Raw genomic sequence first — 20,927 nt, 5'->3', positions numbered from 1 at the left:
CAAGACCCTTCTGTTTGTACTCTAAAACTCTTACCTGATCATGAATGTCAACCATCACTGCATTCTGCTGTGGTGGGTGAGCAGCTGGATGCAACATACGAGGAGATACATTCGGTGGGTGAAAGGCTCGGGGCTCTTCTATTGCTTGCTGCTGTCCATAGGAGAGATGGTGATAGTTTTCATCCTGGCTAATGGAATTATGTCTAGACAAACGATCTCTTCTTGTTCTCTGCCGTCGAACAGGAGGACTGGAAACACATTAAAAAAATTAGAGATTACATAAATGACACAAATCCTTCTTAATAACTAAAACCACAAGAGAATCAAGTATCAAGAAATTTTTTACACTTGAAAATTTTACTAGAACAGGTTTATTAGATTGGAATAAAACTTCTTACTGACAAAACTGCTAAAAGCCTTAGAGATGACACTTTTTTCAGCATAAAAGTGCTTAATGGAGCATAGCTTAATGCTGGAAGGGAAATCAGGAGAACTCTTATGTAAATATTAACCTGTTAAAAAAATGGCACTTGGATTACCCAGACAAGTGCTCAAAAGTCAACATAGCAAACTTCAAGAGATTTCCATGCATTTATTCTAGGTAAAAATCCTTAATTACAGGATCACAGATTTCCCCAGGGTCCTTGCTCGAACCAGGCCACAGAATGGTTGCTTACTTAGTGACAGCAGAAAAAGCAGTAGGATCCTCTGAAGAACCAAATGAACTTTTCACCTCTCGCATGTTCACTACATAACTGAGTGCCTCATAGAATTCTCTCCAGAAGATCCTAGGAAATTGTGATTTCTTTTTCAGAGTAGAGAACTATTGTGTAGATTGATTTAGACCAGAGCATCCACTTCTTTTGAGCAACTGACGTAGGATTTGATTATGTATTCTTATATAATTGTGTGTATGTTCCAGTAGAGATACTACTACCCTGAGCCAAGACTTCTGTAAATCAGAGACCAGTGGCTCAGGTTCAGCACTCAAAAAAATGAGTAACAAGTAACAAACTCGCTATTAAAAGTTTTGATCAAGTCACTTCTCATTTGTTTGGAAGGGGAAAGAACTCAAAGCACAAAACCATCTCCCAGTACTTTCAATACATGCCTTCCAATCTCCACAACACATAAATTACAGGTCCCAGGGGCAACAGCAAATTAAAGCTACATGGGACGAAATGGTTTCCCACTTACGAAACAGGCTGAAGGAACCAAACTGCAGAAAAGAGACAAGAAGGGTCTGTGACCATTAGAAAACATCCTCTCCAACAGTGTATGGAAGAGAACTTAAGATTCTTCACACTCACTATTCCCATTGCTATTACCAGGTTTATTTGATAAAAATCAAATTTGATAAAAATCAAATAAACCTGAATCCTGTTGGCAAATCCCAGACATTCCTCAAGTTGGGTCAACTTTTGTACTGCATGAAACAGACATACTCTGGGGAAGGGGGAGCATACTACCAGCTATTCAGATGCTATTGTGAGTATATGATACAATGTCTCAAGCCACTATTTTTCTGCCCTACTTCACAGGGATGTTATGTCATTATTGCCTTTCTTAGAACTGAAACAAATGCTAATTCACCACAGGTCAGACAGAAAGTGTAATGCCAGACTGCAACACAGCATTCTTAAAACAAAACAAAGCATACCCTTCTTTATCTTTACTAATTACCATGTCAGAACACACAAGCTGTGTTCTCTTCTAAGCACTGAGAACCTAAATTTACAGTCTTACTAATGTATTTGTCTTAATTCCAGTCTCCTTTGCAGAGTTGTTGTTGCACTCTCCATCTCTATGTTACTAGTACGATACACCTGTTACAGTCTCATTAGATAAAACTGGTGGATTTCTAACCACAGAGCTACTAATACAAAAGATTTTTTTTTTTTTGAGTACTAAGGTTGCTTTAAAGTTGCTATTTCCTGCAATGAAACAGAAATGCTCTGAATACTTTAACATAAAATGTCTATGTGAGGATTTTAGTTTGGAAAAGCTGCAGAAATAGAAAAAAGTTACAGAAGACAGCTCCAGTACTTTGGAAGAAGTACAGAAATTCTCTAACTTCCACCAGCACTTAGACAAGGTAGCTTCTCATAAAACTATGCTTACCCCTGTCTTTGTTAAAAGGTCTGGCTTTACTTTTTTATGAACCCAGAATTATAAGAGAGCACAGCCAGCAAAAACTGGCAAAACTTCTGGAGCATTTTTTTAAATGAATGGAGTATCATTCTCTGGAAAAAGCAAAACTGGACTTTTTCCTATGCAGAGTTATAAAGAAACTGTACTTTTCATTCAATAAAGTTCAGAGCATCCAAATACATAGCCCTACATGTTTACTGACGTATTGGAAATTACTTCAGAAGAATTGTCAAGACTGGGTCTAAACTATTATTCAACACCAGTAACGAACTTGTGCTTGAAGTCTTTAAAAAACATCCACAAAAAAAGCTGCTCTGGTTCTACATGCACAATATAAACATGGTAAATGCCCAGTTAAAACAAAGGGACAGGATGGAAGTGGCGAAAAAACCGCAGGAATTCCTACCCTCAGGTAGAAATAGCCATCAAAAGGTATCCATAACTGCAGAGTTAGTATTTGCAGATCTTAGTATTTTCTAGCAAGGCTGATTTCTTTGCAGTAACATATTCTTAAATCCTGTTAGTTCAGAATTACATTCAAGACAAGGAGGAAAGGAAGCACAGACGAAAGGTGAGGCACAGCAATGGTACAGATCTCCCCATTTCATAATGACTGGTAAAGACAAATTGGAATGGCCTTCTCTATTTCCTATAGGCATGCATTATGCTTGTACATTCACAATTTATTTGGACTATAAGTAGGTGGACAAAAATAATATCTTTCTGCAAATTCATACCAGAAGGCTACCTTTCTAAACGCAATATTTATTTGCTTACAATGAATCTGAAAATACCCACAATGAATTAGGGCCCTGTTGTGCTAGGCACAGTACAAAATCCCTGATAGAAAGAGATAAAGTCTAAATAGTAACCCAGATAATGGAAAAAATTCAGGTAATAAAAAAACAGCACACCCTGTGCTGACCAACAGGAGTGAACTGGTAGGACAAAAGAGTTAATGCTGATGACAGTTGGGTCAGAGTGATGTCCACACTAATTTCAAGGGTTTTGTTTGCACTTGCCCTAGTCTGTTCACTTGAGCTGAATGACCATTTGCAACTGGAGTGCACCTTTCATCTTATCTTCATCTGAAAACCTCATTAACTTTGAGACCACTCTGCAATGGGAAGAGAAAAAACAAAGCAGGGAAAACAGGAAATTGCCTTCAAAAGCATGTGTATAACCTCATCTAAAGCATTAATAACAGATGCACTCACAATGATCTTAAGGAATCAAGCTTTGATCCACAAGAGTAGTTATTCGTTCTGATATGGCTCCAGAGCATTCTAAGACTCAAAAAGGCTCTTGCAAAATAAGAAATGATCCTGTTCTAGGAGAGGAGATTGGGTGCAGTACTGTTCTGGAATTGACCTAGAGCCGGCTCAAATGCAACAGTGCACCCAAGCTAAAAAATGCCCTGACTGAAGTGCAGGGAAACAAAGTACTGACACATTCAAATGCCTCTGATTAGAGCAAAAGCAGGTGTTATTACCCAAGAGCAGGGAAGCTGGTCCTAGAAAGAGTAATGCTTTGTGCCTACAATGCTGCAGCCAACCTAGCAACACCTGTCAGACTGAAGATGGCTCTGCACTGCGGTGTCTCTCCATTTGCAGCACAGTTTACTTACAAGCCACAGGCCACTACCTCAGTAACACCTGATTGCATTTGAATGTCAAATACTTGTCCCATGCGCATTCATCTCCCACACATCCCATTCTTCTCCTTCAAACCACAGTATATCCAAACTGTCTAGATTCAGCTACGTGGCATTTAGCTTGTTAAGCACTCTACTTACTCTGCAGGAGATCTTAATGAACATTGCAAAGAAATCTGTGTAGGCTGGCCGGACACTATGCAAAAATGGCCAAATGCACCATACTCTAGAGATCTCAGTTCAAACCATTTTAAGGTAAAAAACTTTGTGGACCAAACGCCCCTGCAGAGTAACCCTGTACCAAATTGTACAAAAGGCCTAATCTTCTGTCTTCACAATAACCACTCCAAGTTCATAATTCAACCTCTTTCTTAAGTTTGACAAGCTGTTTTGAGAGATGTGTATTTTGAATGCCACTAACCGAAAGCTTTCAGATTGATGGACTTGAAGCCAAGATAGAAAAGTAGCACGTTTTAAAATTTCTTGCTTCAAAACTATCCCTGCCTGATCACGGCTGACAAATTTCATTTGTGAAATCAGAAGAAAACCAGTTATATATTTCTTAAGTCTAATATTTTACATTCATGAAAAAGCACAGACACTACAATTTTAGTACAAACCAAACCACAATATTTCTCAGAAGCAAACAGAGGGACACTGTGTTTTAACTTGCATTAGATGACTGAGCATTTTTGAGGCAGAATGTGAGGCAATGAAAGCTCGTGTTTTGGATAATTAGTTTAACTGGAATAGTAGAGAAGTCTGTGGTTTTACACTTTCCTATACCATCATCCACCCAGGCACCAGTTCAACCTGGCCATCCAAATCTTTACTCTTCCATGAGCATAGGAACTTCTTCCAAAATCTCTGCTTTGAGGTTAATGAGCCACAATCTAAAACCAACATGAAAATCTAACTCCTATCACATGTGAATCACACACCTCAGCAACCATTTAAACACTATGTCACTCTTCCCAGTCAGTATACCTCATCTTTATTTAGATTGTTTTTACGTACAAAAATAATTGTGACTGCAGTGAAAATTATGGTACTACATCAATAATATAATATCTCTAAAAGTACCCTGATGAGAAAGATTTTTCTCACATTTTTCTAAATGCTTATTGCTCCAGTGCAGAGTGAAAGAGAATCAGGCTCATAATTAAAAATGTTAATGAGTACTCCTTTCCCCAAGTTATCTATTCACGCAAATTAAGGGATGATGCACCAACCTGAATTACTTTCAGTAACTTTCCAGTTACAACTATAATAACTGACAGCTCAAAGGAAATGTTAACATGTTAACCATGTGTGATCTAGTCAGTGCTGCCTGAAATACACCACCCTTGAGCTGAAATCAGGAAGAGTAATAAATTGTTTCCCAAGCTACACAGCTTGCTTACCTCCTCCTGTTTCGTGCGGGTGTGTTGCATCGTTCCCCTGAGAAGTGGTGTTGGTTGGGTCGAGCCAAAGGAGGCTGCCTATTTGATGTCATCTCCCATGGTCGCATTGGTGGTGACGGGGCTGGTGATGCTGCTGTATAGTCAAAGACTGAATGGGAAAGGCGTTGTCGCTTGGGACTAGGACTGTCTTCACTCTATGCCAGTGCAAAAACAAAACAAAACAAAAACAAAACCCACCTCCACATGAGTGAATTACAATCCATACTTCAGTATTGCTTTGCAGCTAGCATTAGAAAGGACTTACTGAAGACTGCACGAAAACACCATGAAATTAAACACCTCCAAGTAGTTGCCTCTTTATTATCTTTATAATACAGATTTATGGTGGCTCCCTAAGACCTAGAAGAATGACTACTAAGTTATATGGTTATATTTTAGCAGCATTAAAAGATAAAAATTCTAACATACACACAAAAGCAAAACTATATCAGAAAAGAGAATAACATGAAGAAAATAAGGCATAACCTATTTTACATCCCTCCTGCCCTAGCATTTATAGGCTACAGAAGCATGAAAAGATATATAAGCACAGTCTTCACAACAATGGAATCCGTACTTGGCAGTAAGCAGATGTCATACAGAGCTTGCACTCTGCATTGCACCCCTTTCCTATCAGGTCTGTACTTACATAGCTATTCAGACATTTGCTCTGTACTGCAGCCTACTTTAATTCTGCTAGCTCAGCATAGAGGTGCTTCATCCTTCTACTTATTAGTATAACAATGGTCATTGAAAAGTACTTACACATAACCTGAAAAAAACCTAATCCTCAATCTCTGGTTAAGTCTGTGTATTTCACTAAAATTCTGCAGGGACTATATAGTGCCTAGAGTTTTCAGTGCTAGTGATATGAAGGCCATTCACCTCCAAGTAATCTCCTCCCAGTCGGTTCCAAACACAAGTAACTACCTCTCCTTGTCACTGTGTGTCCATGCTATTGAATTATTAAATAGAGCTGTCATTCTTCTCAAAAGTTCCCACAGATGTCTCTGAATCCAGTAGCAAATCAATAAATTTCCCTGCCCTTCACCCCACTATTCTGTCAAAATTGTAACGTGGTGCTGTTAACAAGTGTAACAACGGAAAATATAGAAAAATACAAGTTCTACTCCAGAGCTCACCAACTGAACACACAAAAAAAGCAACACGTGAACTACCACACTGGATCCATCCTTGAGTCCAAACATCACATAGACTTCTCTGACAGAACACTCCTGGTGCAAGCCAAATTGTAGTGTTTTGCTGCTCTCCAGCTTGTCCACTCACCCCACCACTTCCAGTTCAGTCCATCACAGTATTATTTCAATTAACTGAAATGACACCCAATTTGCATTTAACTGCAGATGGCTGATGCAGAGAAAACTGAAGTTGTCTGCAATGGTTTTGTATTCCTAAACTGCCTGGTAACCCACAGTTTATTAGAGGTCTTATTTCAGATTTACTTGTAGACTAGACTATGGACCTTTTCTGGTTCTTAGCTTTACAGGGGCCTATCATTTTCTTAACTCTATCAGTTGCTTCTTGGTAGGTTACCATTGACATATAGCTTGTCCTCCAGTGTTCCTGCCAGAGCAAGCACGCTCTTTTTTAACACCTAAAAGTTTTATCCAGGTGTTTAAGAGAAAAAAGGTATTTTTCCTCTCTTTTGATGTATGGCCATTTTTACTACATTTCACTCCTTTTCAGCCCCATGCTTTCAAATACTTTAACACAAATTGCAGCTTTCCCCTACTATCTCAAGCAGTCACTAGTAATGATTAAGGAACAGAAATAGGTCAAAAACAAACAAACAAACAAAAAACCCAACAAAAGCATGAAGTAAATGGGGGTGTCCATTTTTAATTCTATATCTGTTAGATGGAGAACTATTAGCATGGTTTCCTTAGGGGAAGAGGCTGACAATGTATGTATCTGCTTGTTGCTCAATCTCTTTCGAACTCCTTAATGAACTGCACTTGCGTTTTATAGAGAAAAATAGGTCAAAAAGACAGGTATGAACCTGAAGGTTCATGAAAGTAGATGTCTAGGCAAAGGGTGACCCTTCCAGAAGGCTTCCTGCCCTCAGGAACTCAACACCAAAAAACTGGAAGACACACCAGAGAAGTGCCTTGAGTGCAAAGCTTCTGTGAAATTCTGTATTTTCTTAGATTTCAGAGAACCTTGCCAAAGGACAAATCATAACAAAACTATGCTACATTTGTTCTGCCATTCAGAGTTGCTTATTTAATCTGTCTTACTGTTGTGACAGAACGAGTCAGAGAGAAGGATGATTTGTGGCCCAACTTGGAGCTTTCAGGATGGGAGAATTTTTTACACCATGGTGACTGAAGTCTATTCAAAGAGAAACACAGGTAATAAAAATGCAGGTAAATAAGGTATGCTGGTGTCAAATGGAGGAAGGCAACACTGGGTTTAGCGAAGCTGGCAGAAAACAAAACACTGAAATAACAAAATAACCACTGCTGTCCTGCTACGTTCTATAAGCGCCTTTTGCTGGGGATCTCCCGCTGCTACTGCCCTCATTTAAATCTGGCACCTTTCCCAAGCATTAACACTAATATACCCTGCCCTGTAGAAAGCAGTCTACTTTGGAGAAACAGTTCTTTGATTTTTCCTTTTGTACATGGAGTGCACTACTTCAAAGGCAGTAGAGATGCAAACTGCTAAGTTGTTAGCCTTCACCATCACTCCAAATTACTAACTCACACAGCTATTTCAAACTCCGTAAGTGCTAATTGCCCTCTGCAATAAGCAACTGTGTTTTCACTCGAAACTGCTTCCCAGTAGAAAGAAAATAAAATCATTTTTTGGAACTACATATAAGTATAGAATTAAAATGTAATTATGTCTTTTTCTGCACTGAAAAAGAAGTAACCTGAAGCTAAGCCAAACTTATTTGCAAACATATGTCATAAAAAACCCAACACATACCTAAACTCAAAGAAGACTTGGTGTTTTATCTTAGTTTTCATTAAGAACCCAATTCTCATGCGATGATTGTAGCAAGGTAATACCAGCATGTGGGAAAGTACAGGGAGCTAATGACAGACACACGTTTTAGAATTTAAGATTTGTTTTCATGTCATTTTCAACAAGCATGTGGAATAACTACATATTGCCAGTATAATTTTGCAATCTACATTATTATTGGTCATTAAGTTCAATAGTTTATTTGTGGAATATGATACTTTCAGCAATGATGGTAGCTCTGCAAATGCCCAAACCACTCTAGTTGCATCTTGCAAATACTCAAAACATTCTCTGGGACTACTGCTGCTTCTTACAGCCATTATGCGATGTATTTTTCTCTTGCCCAACAGGCAACAGAAATAGAATGTTTGGCAGCTATCAAGAACATTGCATCTAGCTTTTACCCAACAAGGTAAAAGCACTACCTTATTTTAAATGTTAACAAAAAGAGCCCGATGAACACAAATATTGATTACTTCATATTTAAAGGCAACAATATCAGGACAAAGGCATCAGATTGCTACTAGTAGAAGAAGGAACTTACGTCAGGACACTAAAACCTACAATCTCATCCCTAAAAGTCAGCATTTCACAGACATCCCCAGTACAGTTTTGCCCCGTTCTCATCTGTGTACCCTACAAACTCTCACAATGTAATGGTAACAAAGGTGATTAAAGAGTATGCTCATTTGCAAAACATCCTTTAAAGAAAACATACTACTAAAAAAATAGAAAATTGTTCATTATACTTCTGTATATATTTCTTGTAGCAATTTTTTATGTGTTTTATCTAAATGCTGTTCCATTTCATTTGAGAAAGACTAGATATTTTCACCAAGCCAACACCCTCTGAGGTGTTTCTTTTCCATTCTCCTTTTCCAGTCAAATTATAAAGGTTGCACAGCCACACACAGATCATCAACCATCACAGAAGGGAATTATTACCAAAACAATTGCTGACAATATCTAAAAATCACTCTCCTCTCGAACCCTCTGAATATTCTCACTTAATGGTCCTGGGAAGCACAAGAAGAAAGTACTCTATATCCTCAATCTCAAATTTAGGGAATAAACTACATCTGTCCTGCAGCTCCTGAAGATGTTTATTTTAAAATTAATCTAATACTTGAAGAGTATTTCCAAGCATAGCCTGTCCCTTAGAAGGTTCTACACAATAAGTACAATCTGATGAGTATATCCTATATAAACCTGCCAGGCTGACTGGAAATCTGCAGCTGCGTGTTTCCTCTTCATAAATGCATACTGAAAAGGCAATGATTTTTCCTATGATACAAACTGGTACACATGAAAGTTTATAAGCATTTTCAAATTTAACTGTAGGCACCTAATTGGCTAGTAAACTGAACATTTTGCATATCCTGCCTGCAAAGGATCTATACACTCCAACAACAGTGATCTGATTTACATTCCAACATTTGTAATACTCTGATCACACCTACAATAACAGTGAATTCTCGGGTTGAATAGATCAGTTGTGTCCAAATGCAGTGGCTTATTCACAGGCCAGGACTAAGCTCACTTAAAGTATACGATATAGCTCAGGTCTAGTAAGCTCTGAAGAGCTGTGCCCCATGACCCTGGAACCGAGACAAAGAAAGTCACTTATGTGACTGGATGGAGTCGTTGAGGCCTAAACGGTCTTGTAAGCGCTATTGTCATCTTCCAACTCACCCCAAGAAAACAGCAGAAGCATAAGTTTAACTTAGGTGTGGCATTACAAGGTAGAGTTTACAAGCCAGTTCAGTGCAGAGTTGTATTTAACTAACCTGTTGGTCTTGCAAGTGCACTCTGCAGCGTGGTTGAGATTCTTTGTCATCAGGTGTCTCTGCACCACAGCATGTCCTGGGTAATGTGTAACCCAATGTCTAACCATTCACCTAATCTGTCATTACTCTCAACAATAAAGAAATACAAAAGATGTCATCTCTTCACCAGTCTCTCCCTCGCAAAACTTTATGAACCCATCAACTAGCTCCAATGGAAATTGGTCAATGTCTAAAAAAAATTCTACTCTGACACCATTTATGACAAAGAGTTAATACCTGGTAAAGGGGGAAGAGAGAAGTGTTATTTCCACTGAGGAAAAGGTACACAAAACTCAACCAGCACATACAGTAATAAACACAAGGTTACTGAGCAATGACAAAAATATACATGGAAATATAAACTAATCCAGGATGGGTATTAGAGACAGAGCTCTGGTCTTTACTTTCATCTGCATATCAGGGAAGTGGGAGCACAAATCAAGCTGCAAAGAACACTGGAGTCTTGTTTCCAAACATGTTTTATTTCTGCTGCAAGAACAACAGTGGTCTATTTCCATAGAATTATTGTATATTAATTCTCCTGTTAAAGTCCTCTACACAGAACTTAGCTCACACACTAAGAGGATTTTCTATATTTGCCCAGAATTTCCAAGCAACTTTTAAGATACCAAAACCCAAAACACGCTGATTGGTTTTTTACCACTTTTTAAAAAGCAATGATAAAATCAACAGATAAAGTAAATGCAACAAATATTCCACATCTACATTTCAGTTAACATGTAATACTCTATTTTGCTCAAAACCTTACCTAAAATATCACTCAGAGGCAGTTCACACAGAACGTTTTCATGGACTGTTAGCTCAGTAATACGCTCTAACCAATGCAATAAACTGTAACAATTATTTCCTATTCAGGTATTTTGACAGCCACAACCACTATAATAAGAGACTACATCAAACTTTCAGCTTTTGTTACCTCAGGCCTTGAAGCAAATGACAGGCCATATAAGTAGAGTGATGTAATGGACTGTTTTTATCAATTACCTATATTACCCCTGAGAACAATAAGCATACAATGAAGCCCACAGATGTTTCTACATTAAAAAGTGAATAATACAGGTGGAATTTTTTTGAGGAAGGAAGCTTCATAACAAAACCATTTATTTGGAAGATGAAAAGGAACAGATGTATAAAAACAATGTGAGACAAACATGCACCACCTCATGAAAAAAAGATCTTTGAAAAATCAATGTTAGCACACTAGTATTACACCTTGGCAGTATTAAACAAGAACTGTAATCTTCCAAGCAAGCAGAGCTTTGCTTTAGAAATCTACTAAGTTTTTCTGCATTCAGAATCAAAGCCCACAAGAGAAGCAGAAAACTGTATCAAAACATTCTCTACTTTTCAATTTTTATATTAATGATAAAATGTAACTAATACTTATTATTATGAACAAAGAAACAGCGTTTTATCTGTCAGCTTCTGTGTGTGACTGGGGTACTTATTAGAAGACTGTTCTTACCTACCTACAATTGCATTTCATCCACCTTTAACGCATGAAAAAGTTAGGTTTAATTTGATAGCAAATGAAGGACAACATAGGCCACAAAAGCTGAAACATTAATTATACCATCTTTCTCTCTGTGCTGCCAAGCACCAAAGACAAAGTAGATTTCTTTAAACATAAATTAGTCTTAGGTCTGTTTTCCCCAGTCCTTGCCAGCAGCCTGCCAATCATTTACAAAAGCCAGCTATCTTCATCTGCAAGCAGATTTTGGTTAAAACACTTTCACAGAAACACTACCTAGTATGTAATTTCCAGCGGTAAGCCATCAGCCTGATTAATACCAAAATTATCAAATGCACTTTCAAAAAGCATTTTGTTTCCTCTGTCCACTCCAAAAATAGTATTTTTTTTCCATGTTTGGTCCACATATGTATTAACTGCCTAAGAAATAGGGTTTGATTTTTATCTATCTTTAGCTTAAGGAGTACTTTGCAAAAAGGTACTTGTAGTTAAAAATGAGTAACAAGACTAGTTATTTATACTACTTGCTGTTCCAGTGTATTGACAAGTCATCACTATACTAACACATCTCATGATTTTTCACTATGGTGACAGAGCTCTTGATCCCCTGCATACTGGAGACTGAATATAAACATCAGATGCCAAAGCAATACAAGAAGCAAATCTCTTTGAACAGCAAGGAGAAGAAACTTAAGGGATCTAATGTGAGGAGTGGGCACTTCCTCTGGGCCCAGGAATTCCTCCTGCCCAGTCCAGTGTGCCCAGGGAGTGGAGTGGTGGTGGTGGTGCCTTCATCCAAGGCTGAGGGTCACAGCTGCTGCTTTCCTTTTTGCAGGTTCAACCAGTAGTAAAACTGAGCATGTATCCTGGAGACGTAGCACACAGAGGGCACTGACATGGCTGGTCATACACGCTGCCACAGACAAACACAAGCATCAACAGCTAAGCTGACAAAGACAGAAGGTCACTAGTGCAGTACATACACAACACTCTCCAGGTTCACAAGCACATGCACATGCACATTCATGGATATCCCAAGCACCATCATGGCCCTCTTGCCCACCTGGTACCCCCACCCCAATCCCAGGCCCCCTTACCTGCTCCACAGGTCCATGACTCACTGGCTGGCCCAGCTTGGTGCTCACTGCAGACACACAGCACTCACACTTGGCCCACAGGCACACCACACTTGCAGGTCCCCCAAAATACCAGCATGGACCCTCAGCCTGCCTGACACCTCCAGTCTGGTCCCAAGGCCCCCTGCTCACCAACTGGTCCAGCCTGAAGATGGCCAGCAAATATAAGGACACCCCACCCCCACCATGCACAGCACATTTGCGGAAGATACAGACACTCACTCCCCTCCAGCAGCCGGCACCAGGCACATGGGCTGTGACCTGCAGTCCCGTTCCTGCCACCAACGCTGAGACCCTCACTCACCCTGGTCCCCCTAATAGCTGGCTTTGGGGACACACACCGTTTCTGCTCCAGGTGCTGGCAGTCGAGACACTCACCCACCCCAGTAGCTGGTACTGAGACCACACTTGCTCCAGTAACTGACATAGGCCAGGGGTGCCCACAACCCTGGTCTGACTGCAACAGCTGGCACCCAGTCCACTCACACCAGTCTCCCAGTAGCTGGCACTATAGATATAAAGTCTGTAGGAAACCAACAAGATAATTCAGAGAGCTACAGCCCCTCCAACTCCTGACACTGAGACCTCCAATTGCTCCCATTGCTGGCACTGCAGACCTGGTGGTGCCTACACCTCCAGAGAGACTTCAGTTGCTGGCCTAGTCTCCACTCAAGCTGGTCTCAGTCCCTGCAGCACTCACACACATGGGATAGAGAGTGAGATTACACAGAGGGAGAGTTAAGAAATATCTAATAAAATAGGACACGCTGCAGTGATCAGGCACAGGGCTTGGCCAGACGAGTGTAAAGACTGGCCACAGTCTACACATGACTGGCCCCTTCACATTGCCTCCTCCGCTGGCATAGTCCCACTGACCCCCTCCAACATCCTGGACCCTCAGGTTTGCAACCTTATCAGTCAGAAAGTCCTTGTTTGCATGCAGTTTCCTGATAGCCTGTCAGTTACTGCGACTGCCCAGGTTTGTTTCTTGCCTTTGTCTCCATTAAGTTTATCTGGCAGGTTTGTATCTCTGTATATTTTGCTTATGGCTTCCCCCTTTTCCTTATAATCCCATTTGACAAGGTCTTTGATCAAATAACCTCACTGAAATAAACATTCCCACATTCCACATACCCTCATCAATTAGAGACTGGCCAGGTTTAGTCCTTATTACTGCCTCCCTTACTTTTTGTTGGTCAGGTTTCCGCCTCAGAATGTTCCTATTTATTTCTCCTTTTCTTTCTTTAGAAGCGTTCTCCTGTGAAAGAAGCAAAGCGCAACTCAAATAGTGCTTTGGAGTAGAACTCCAAGGGACACAAAGTATCCCTATGAGCTCGTATATGCTTGCCCACTGAACACCAGATACATTTGAGTATTTTAAATGGGATACCATTTCCCTCTGCACTTCAGCAGACACTGTCAAGAATTAAGAAAATCAATATGTCACTAGTACTTGGGATGAAAATTCCACAAATAGAGATCAAGAAACACTAAGCATGACACTAACTGTTCCTATGGCTACAGCAAAATGCATAGGAAAAAAAAGTAGTTCAGAAGAAAACCCCTCTTGGTGCCCTGTGGGTGGGATTAGGGAGAAAATATTCTGTATTCCTAGAGACAAGAGAGTCCTTAGCAAGGCACATCATTCTGAAAGGAAGCCTACAACATTGCCTCCAACTTGCTTTTGAAGTTATATCACCATGTCGCAAGAAAAAAACCCTATTAACTCCACCTTAAAATGGAAACCAATCTACAACAACGAAGTCAGGCTGCCAGTATAAAATTTGCTGTAGGTTTACACATACTAAGTTTCTTAATAATTTTTGTGAATTAAAGAGCCCTTTTGACCTTTTGATAGTGAAACAGCAAAAATTTACACAGCATTTAGTAAAACGAACATAATCTGTAAAATAAGAGCAACACTACCAAACATGCTATGAAGAGGGTGAAAGTCCATCTAATTTTTTTGTGTTTCAAAGCTATGATGGTATATATCAATTAGACTGCTTCTGTATCTAACAACTGTACCAAGAACACTCATCAGTAATCTTTCTGGGCCATCCATAATTCACTCACAGTTAATAGAATTAATTCGTTATTTACTGATGGTGAGCACAATGGCCAATGTTGTCCTTCGGCAACCAGAACTGACAATGAATCCTCCATGCGAACCGTTTCTGCAAAAGATCGAGGCATGCAACAGCAAGTCCCATACCAATAGTATATAACATATTCCACCAAATGCATCTCTTAATTTTACTTATGATCAAAACACATTAATAATCTGAATATTTAATCTGTTGCTTGTTCGACATCAGGCTGATGACCATTTCCAGGGTTTTCTCTGTATCAGTCCCTTCTCTGAAATGCAATTCTTATTTAACTAAGTGTTTAGGATACACAAGAAACAATGTTAAGAGACCCCTAAGCCTAAACTGCTCAAGTTTCACACAGTAAATATTTTAAACAGTCTTTTGATTCTTGGCTGTCAATTTCTCATACCAAGTGCTGGAATATTTCTTTTCTGCATGTGAATTTATAATGCACAAGAACATTAAAAAAATGCAAAAAGCATCCTATTTAGCACACTGCAAAACTCTCAATAGCAAGAAAACAAGCTAATTGGTAGGACGACTCATTTGTTATTTATTAGTTAAGTTCCACTGCTCATACAAAAAGGACAGTGCAACCCATCACATCTGAAGCACCTCTTTTTCTAATACTGAAGCAGGTTTAAGAGTCAAGGAAACATATAGCCATCTCAAAGTTTTTCAAATTGTATTTTATTAGTATTTGCTATTGCTTGTAGTACTTGCTGCATGCAAATAAGAATCCTTTGAAATATGAAAAGATTTTACGATCAATTTTCAGAGAAATAAAGCAATTTCAATGCTGCTAAACTCACAAAAAAGACAGCAAGTATTTGTTTTTATATCACATCAAGGTGTTTCTTCCAAATAGGAATTGTTACCTCTCATAATCCAAAACACCACACAAATTTCAATAAAGGGAAAAAACTCAGCTATAGCTCCCTCTCTATTAAAGGGCAAAGATGTTGGAAAAATATTAGTGTTACTTTAAAATTCCAATTTATGGTCTCAATTTTGAACTCAACTTTGTCAATAGTGTAGGTAATAATAAATGGAAAACAATTTGTGCTGTTTCTGCAGATGTTTCCTGCAGTTAACACGCACTATGGTAGTAGGCAAAACCTGTTACATACATTTAGTATCTCACTAAATATCTGCAAGCTTTCTTTCTCAAAACTGGAAAGTTTAAAAGTTATGCAACAAATAGTACTAGTACCTGATAAGATTTTTTAAAATATTTTCAGTTTATCATTTCTGACCAGTTCATCTCCAAATTGCCTACCAAGATCTGAGTTAGAGAGTCATCAACACCACCTAACACAATACAGAAAGTGCCATTTCAGGAGATGGTGCTAACAGTTACTTCTTAGCATACACCGAGTCCTGAACTCCTATTGTGGTATATAAATAAAACAGAAGATAAGTTTTAAATTAAAATCACAAATTCTTAGCTACAGAAAGGGGGACAATTTCCCTATATACAAGGCTGAAACACATTAAACTTTTCATGTATATCATTAAAATATGCTCATTACTGTAAAGAGATTACTTTAAATGTCATAAAATATACCGAAATGAATATACTTAACAAGATGCCAGGGCAAGAGGAAAGTGGTGAAATCAAGACAAGGTGTTCAGATATAGCCACATTTCAAAAAGATCAAGTTTTCAATTTTAAAAATAATTCTGGTCTTTTAGCTGATAGGACAAGAAGTCTGAAGAGAAGTTTGGCTCAAAGTTTTCTTCATACCAAAGTCTTCTCTAAGTATAGTTTGAATGTACCGTATGTATTCACTATTGACTTTTTCATTTAGACATGTGAAACTAATATACACATACATCAACAGAGACAGGGTAATTAAGACAATTATAAACCAGATCACACTCTTTCCACTTAAAGAATTTTTCCCCCCATTAAACTATATCTTTATATATGTACACAAGCATGCACACACATATATGAAACACAGTCTACATAAATGGACAAGCTAGCATTTCAGCACTGACGACCGAAACTTTGTATTCGGATAAATTAATGTTAAGCTGACCGTATTTGTTGACAAAGTGTTAAAGCATATCCAAACACTGAACTGAGGCATATTTCTATCTAAGCACCTGAAGTAGTATTTACAGAGGCATGAACCAATTTTTGACAGAAGAAAACATTTTAGCCAGCAATTAACATATATGATTTAAATTAATCCTCCCCAAACTTCAGCCCTCATAGAGGTAACATTTACAATAATATCAATGTTACTTACACTATTGTAACTGATGTCCTTACCACAATGGGCACAAAGGCAAGTCAGCACTAGAAACTTGTTCTTAGGAGAAGGACTACTGGCATAATACCTCGACACTTATTGTGGTAGAGCTTTCACTGGCTTTGCTTGTCATCACAACACTCAGCTGCATTAGCGAAAGATATATGCCTCTGCTCAGCACACCATACTGTTAAATTTTCTGTGTATAATGCAGTATTATGTGTTCTCAGAAACTGAGGAAAGTCAGGACCTAATTTCTTCAGGAATGTACCACAGTTTAGTCTCACATTCTTCCAGTCTCTCTGTATTGCTAAAAATTTGAAGCCTCAATAAATACACTTAATCCATTTTAGAAACTACACAATGAATCCACAAAACAACCTACCTACCTAATTTGTACAATGAAACTCATGTAAAAAAAAATAATGTTCTTCAATATACTGCAATATATGCACACTGGTATTAGTGCAAAAAAAAAAAAAGCTGTCATAAACCACTGTATTTAAAAACACAGGCCTGAAAATTCAAAAAGGGCCAAGGTATTAAATTCTAAGAACAAGTTCGCCAAGTTCTACCTTTTTCCATTTCCTTCTTCTCTGGGGGGATCCTACAGAACAAAGTAGAAACTATGTCCCAAATGGCACACAGTACAACTGCAACAGTTGTGGTATGTAACTGTCAAAGCATGTCTCCACCACCAAAGTGTCAGGGCTTCTCTCACCCTCTATTTCAGTTCTCTGTTTCTCCCATTTCTGACACTTACTTTGTTCCTTCCTTCTTCCAGGCCATTTCCCACAAAAAAGGAAATTTTCACAGCTGAAACAAAGGTTTACTTTGTCATTCATACAGTTTAGGACAAGTAAACTCTTTGTATCACCTACAAATGGCTGAACACAATGGTATGCTCACTGAGCATAATATTATGGTTGGCATCTTGTTAACGGATGTCTTGCTAAAATAGATTTATATACACTGCAGAACACTACGTGTTTATACGCTGCAGAACCATCCTTAATGATGGTACAAATCTAGGATTCCGTTTAAGTAGTTATCTACCTGGACTCTAGTGAGGCCTTTGACAAGGTCTCCCACTGCATTCTCGTGGAGAAACTGGCTGCTGATGGCTTGGACAGGCGTACTCTTCGCTGGGTAAAAAACTTGCTGGATGGCCAGGCCCAAAGAGTTGTAGCAAATGGAGTTAAATCCAGTTGGTGGCCAGTCATAAGTGGTGTTCCCCAGTGCTCACTACTGGGGCCAGTTCTGTTTAGTATCTTTACCAACAATCTGGATGAGGGGATCGAGTGCACCCGCAGTCAGTTTGCGGAGAACACCAAGTTGGGAGGGAGTGTTGATCTGCTGGAGGGTAGGAAGGCCCTACAGAGGGATCTGGACAGGCTGAATTGATGGGCCGAGGCCAACTGTATGAGGTTCAACAAGGCTAAGTGCCGGGTCCTGCACTTGGGTCACAACAACCCCACACAACACTACAGGCTTGGGTAAAAGTGGCTGGAGAGCTGCCTGGCGGAAAAGGACCTGGGGATGTCGGTCAACAGCCAGCTGAATATGAGCCAGCAGTGTGCCCAGGTGGCCAAGAAGACCAATAGCATCCTGGCTTGTATCAGGAATAGTGTGGCCAGCAGGACTAGGGAAGTGATTGTCCCCCTGTACTTGGCACTGGTGAGGCTGCACCTTGAATACTGTGTTCAGTTTTGGGCCCCTCAGTACACAAAGGACATTGAGGTGGTGGAGCGTGTCCAAGGAAGAGCAAGAAGGCTGATGAAGGGTCTAGACCACAAGTCTTATGAGGAGCAGCAGAGGGAACTGGGGTTGTTTAGTCTGGAGAAAAGGAGGCTGAGGGGAGACCTTATCACTTTCCACAGCTACCTGAAAGGAGGTTGTAGTGAGGTGGGTGTCAGTCTCTTCTCCCAAGTAGCAAGTGACAGGATGAGAGGAAATGGCCTCAAGTTGCAGCAGGGGAGGTTTAGATTGGATATTAGGAAAAATTTCTTCACCGACAGGGTTGTCAGGCATTGGAACAGGCTGCCCAGGGAAGTGGTTGAGTCCCCATCCATGGAGATATTTAAAAGATGTGCAGACACGGCGCTTAGGGACATGGTTTGGTAACGAACTTGGTAGTGTGAGGTTTATGGTTGGACTCAATGATCTTAAGGGTCTTTTCCAACCTAAATGATTCTATGATTCTTTTTAAAGCTCATATTTAGGCTATGCACTACATATTACAGAGTACTTGTTTTAAACCTACACAGGCCATTTCATTTTTACTAACACCTTGTTTAAGTTAGAGTTGTTTTAAAAAGCATTGGAAAAAAAAAAATGTTGTTTTCCATTAGTTAGGATTATGAACACGCCTTTTGCCCTCAGTAGCTTGCAGAATTTCATTTTTGCATGCGTCAGATTCACCACAGGCCCTGTGAACATATTAACTGGTGCAACGGCGGCTGGTTCCTCTGCGCCTACAAAATACACATATTGGGAGGTGTCATCTAACAGAAGTCATCTAGGCCTGTATATAATCCTTATAATGGGATGTAATGGGTCAAGAACTCGGTCATCTTCATGTAACTGACAAATTACGGGAGCCAGCAAAACTACGAAACAATTGACATTTTCTGCGAACTTAACCTGGAAGAGGAATATAAGTAAACATTGCAGGTCCTCAGCTTCAAGAAACAGCTTATACTTGTGTAGATCTTTTAATTTACTTTAGATAATAGGATTATTCTCATGCAAAGTCAGAATATGTTTTGCTAAAAAAACCAAAACAAACCACATGATACATGTAAGATGATATGTGAAGGAAAAAAAAACCTCACTCCCCCAAATGCACTCAAATAAGCATGATTTGCTGACTTCTCAAACCTCACCCCACATTTTTATTAAGGAGAAAAAAGACACGAGAATTTAAAGCATGCAAGAAATTCAGTGAGATGTATAATTTTTTTTATACCGTCTCAAGCTCCGCCCTACACTGAACAAACCATCACAGCTATGAACCGTTCAAGTCACATTTCAACTATAGATATATGTAAACATCCACATAGTAAAAGCAGAGCCAGAGAATACAAACACTATACTAGGTCTCTGTATTTGAATTTGAGGAAGAGTGCTCTGGCTGTTCTCCAATACAATAAGGAAACTGAGAATAAAGACAAAGCAAGCTTCACATATGATCTCTAACCTGTCTTCAGTAGAGATTCATATACAAAATGACCACATGCATATTGGTCTTACCAGGCTCTTTGTGTTCATATCTGAACATTTTTCTCAAATCCATACTCATCCACTTGGAACTTCTTCACCAGTTTCTTCCACAACATTATTCAAAATGAATACCTATTCCTACTCTTTTATGTCTCCAATCACTTCATTTCCCCTCGTTTTATATTCAGTTCCAATGTTTTCCCAACAGACTTACACACAGAGGACACCAAAACAAAAATGCCCTCCCTCAGTACTTACCATCAAAATAGTTTTCAATGTTTTTGCAAGAGATTGTTTTCTAAGAACCTGATATTGAAAATGCAGCTCATGAAAAATATTCAGCACATCACAGCTTTTTTAAAGAACAGTCCCAACACAGATCATCTAAGGAAATAACCTGAATAAGGAAAAGTTCTTGATTTTTATTTGTCTAGAGTGACCATCTCCTAAGCTTTTATGAAGACTGCCAGACAGAGCACCTGCTCAGCAGCACTGTAAGCTGTGCCATGAATGCTCTCATCCCTGCTCACACGATGTTTTACTCCTACTGCAATGTGAAAGAAAAATTTGGCCAGTTCTCTCAGAAACAAACAGAGCTGGCAAAGACAGACCACAAGGCTAAGATACGAGGCTCTGAAGAAAAGACAGTGTTGAGTTCG

General features: G+C 39.2%; 1 protein-coding gene across 12 annotated transcripts in view; it reads right to left on the bottom strand.

Annotated features, from left to right (window-relative positions):
* RNF38 (ring finger protein 38) overlaps positions 1-20,927 on the bottom strand; it is a 124,732-nt gene that overhangs the window by 27,021 nt on the left and 76,784 nt on the right. For 7 of the 12 annotated variants that reach the window (XM_087742603.1, XM_087742605.1, XM_087742608.1 and 4 more), the window contains 2 exons: positions 5,209-5,402; positions 35-248 (listed from right to left, as the gene is read on the bottom strand). In XM_087742603.1, the coding sequence (XP_087598729.1) occupies positions 35-248; positions 5,209-5,402 (408 nt within the window). Of the gene's footprint in view, positions 1-34; positions 249-5,208; positions 5,403-13,878; positions 13,951-20,927 lie in introns of all 12 variants that reach the window. The other 5 variants (XR_015701096.1, XR_015701097.1, XM_087742602.1 and 2 more) reach the window with 1 other exon arrangement.

The sequence above is a fragment of the Nipponia nippon genome, unplaced genomic scaffold (assembly GCF_047370975.1).
Source record: "Nipponia nippon isolate SJK-2023a ecotype South Korea unplaced genomic scaffold, ASM4737097v1 scaffold_8, whole genome shotgun sequence".
NCBI lineage: Eukaryota > Metazoa > Chordata > Aves > Pelecaniformes > Threskiornithidae > Nipponia > Nipponia nippon.
The sequence above is the reverse complement of the archived record's forward strand: the minus strand, read 5'-3'. Positions and strand labels throughout refer to the sequence as shown.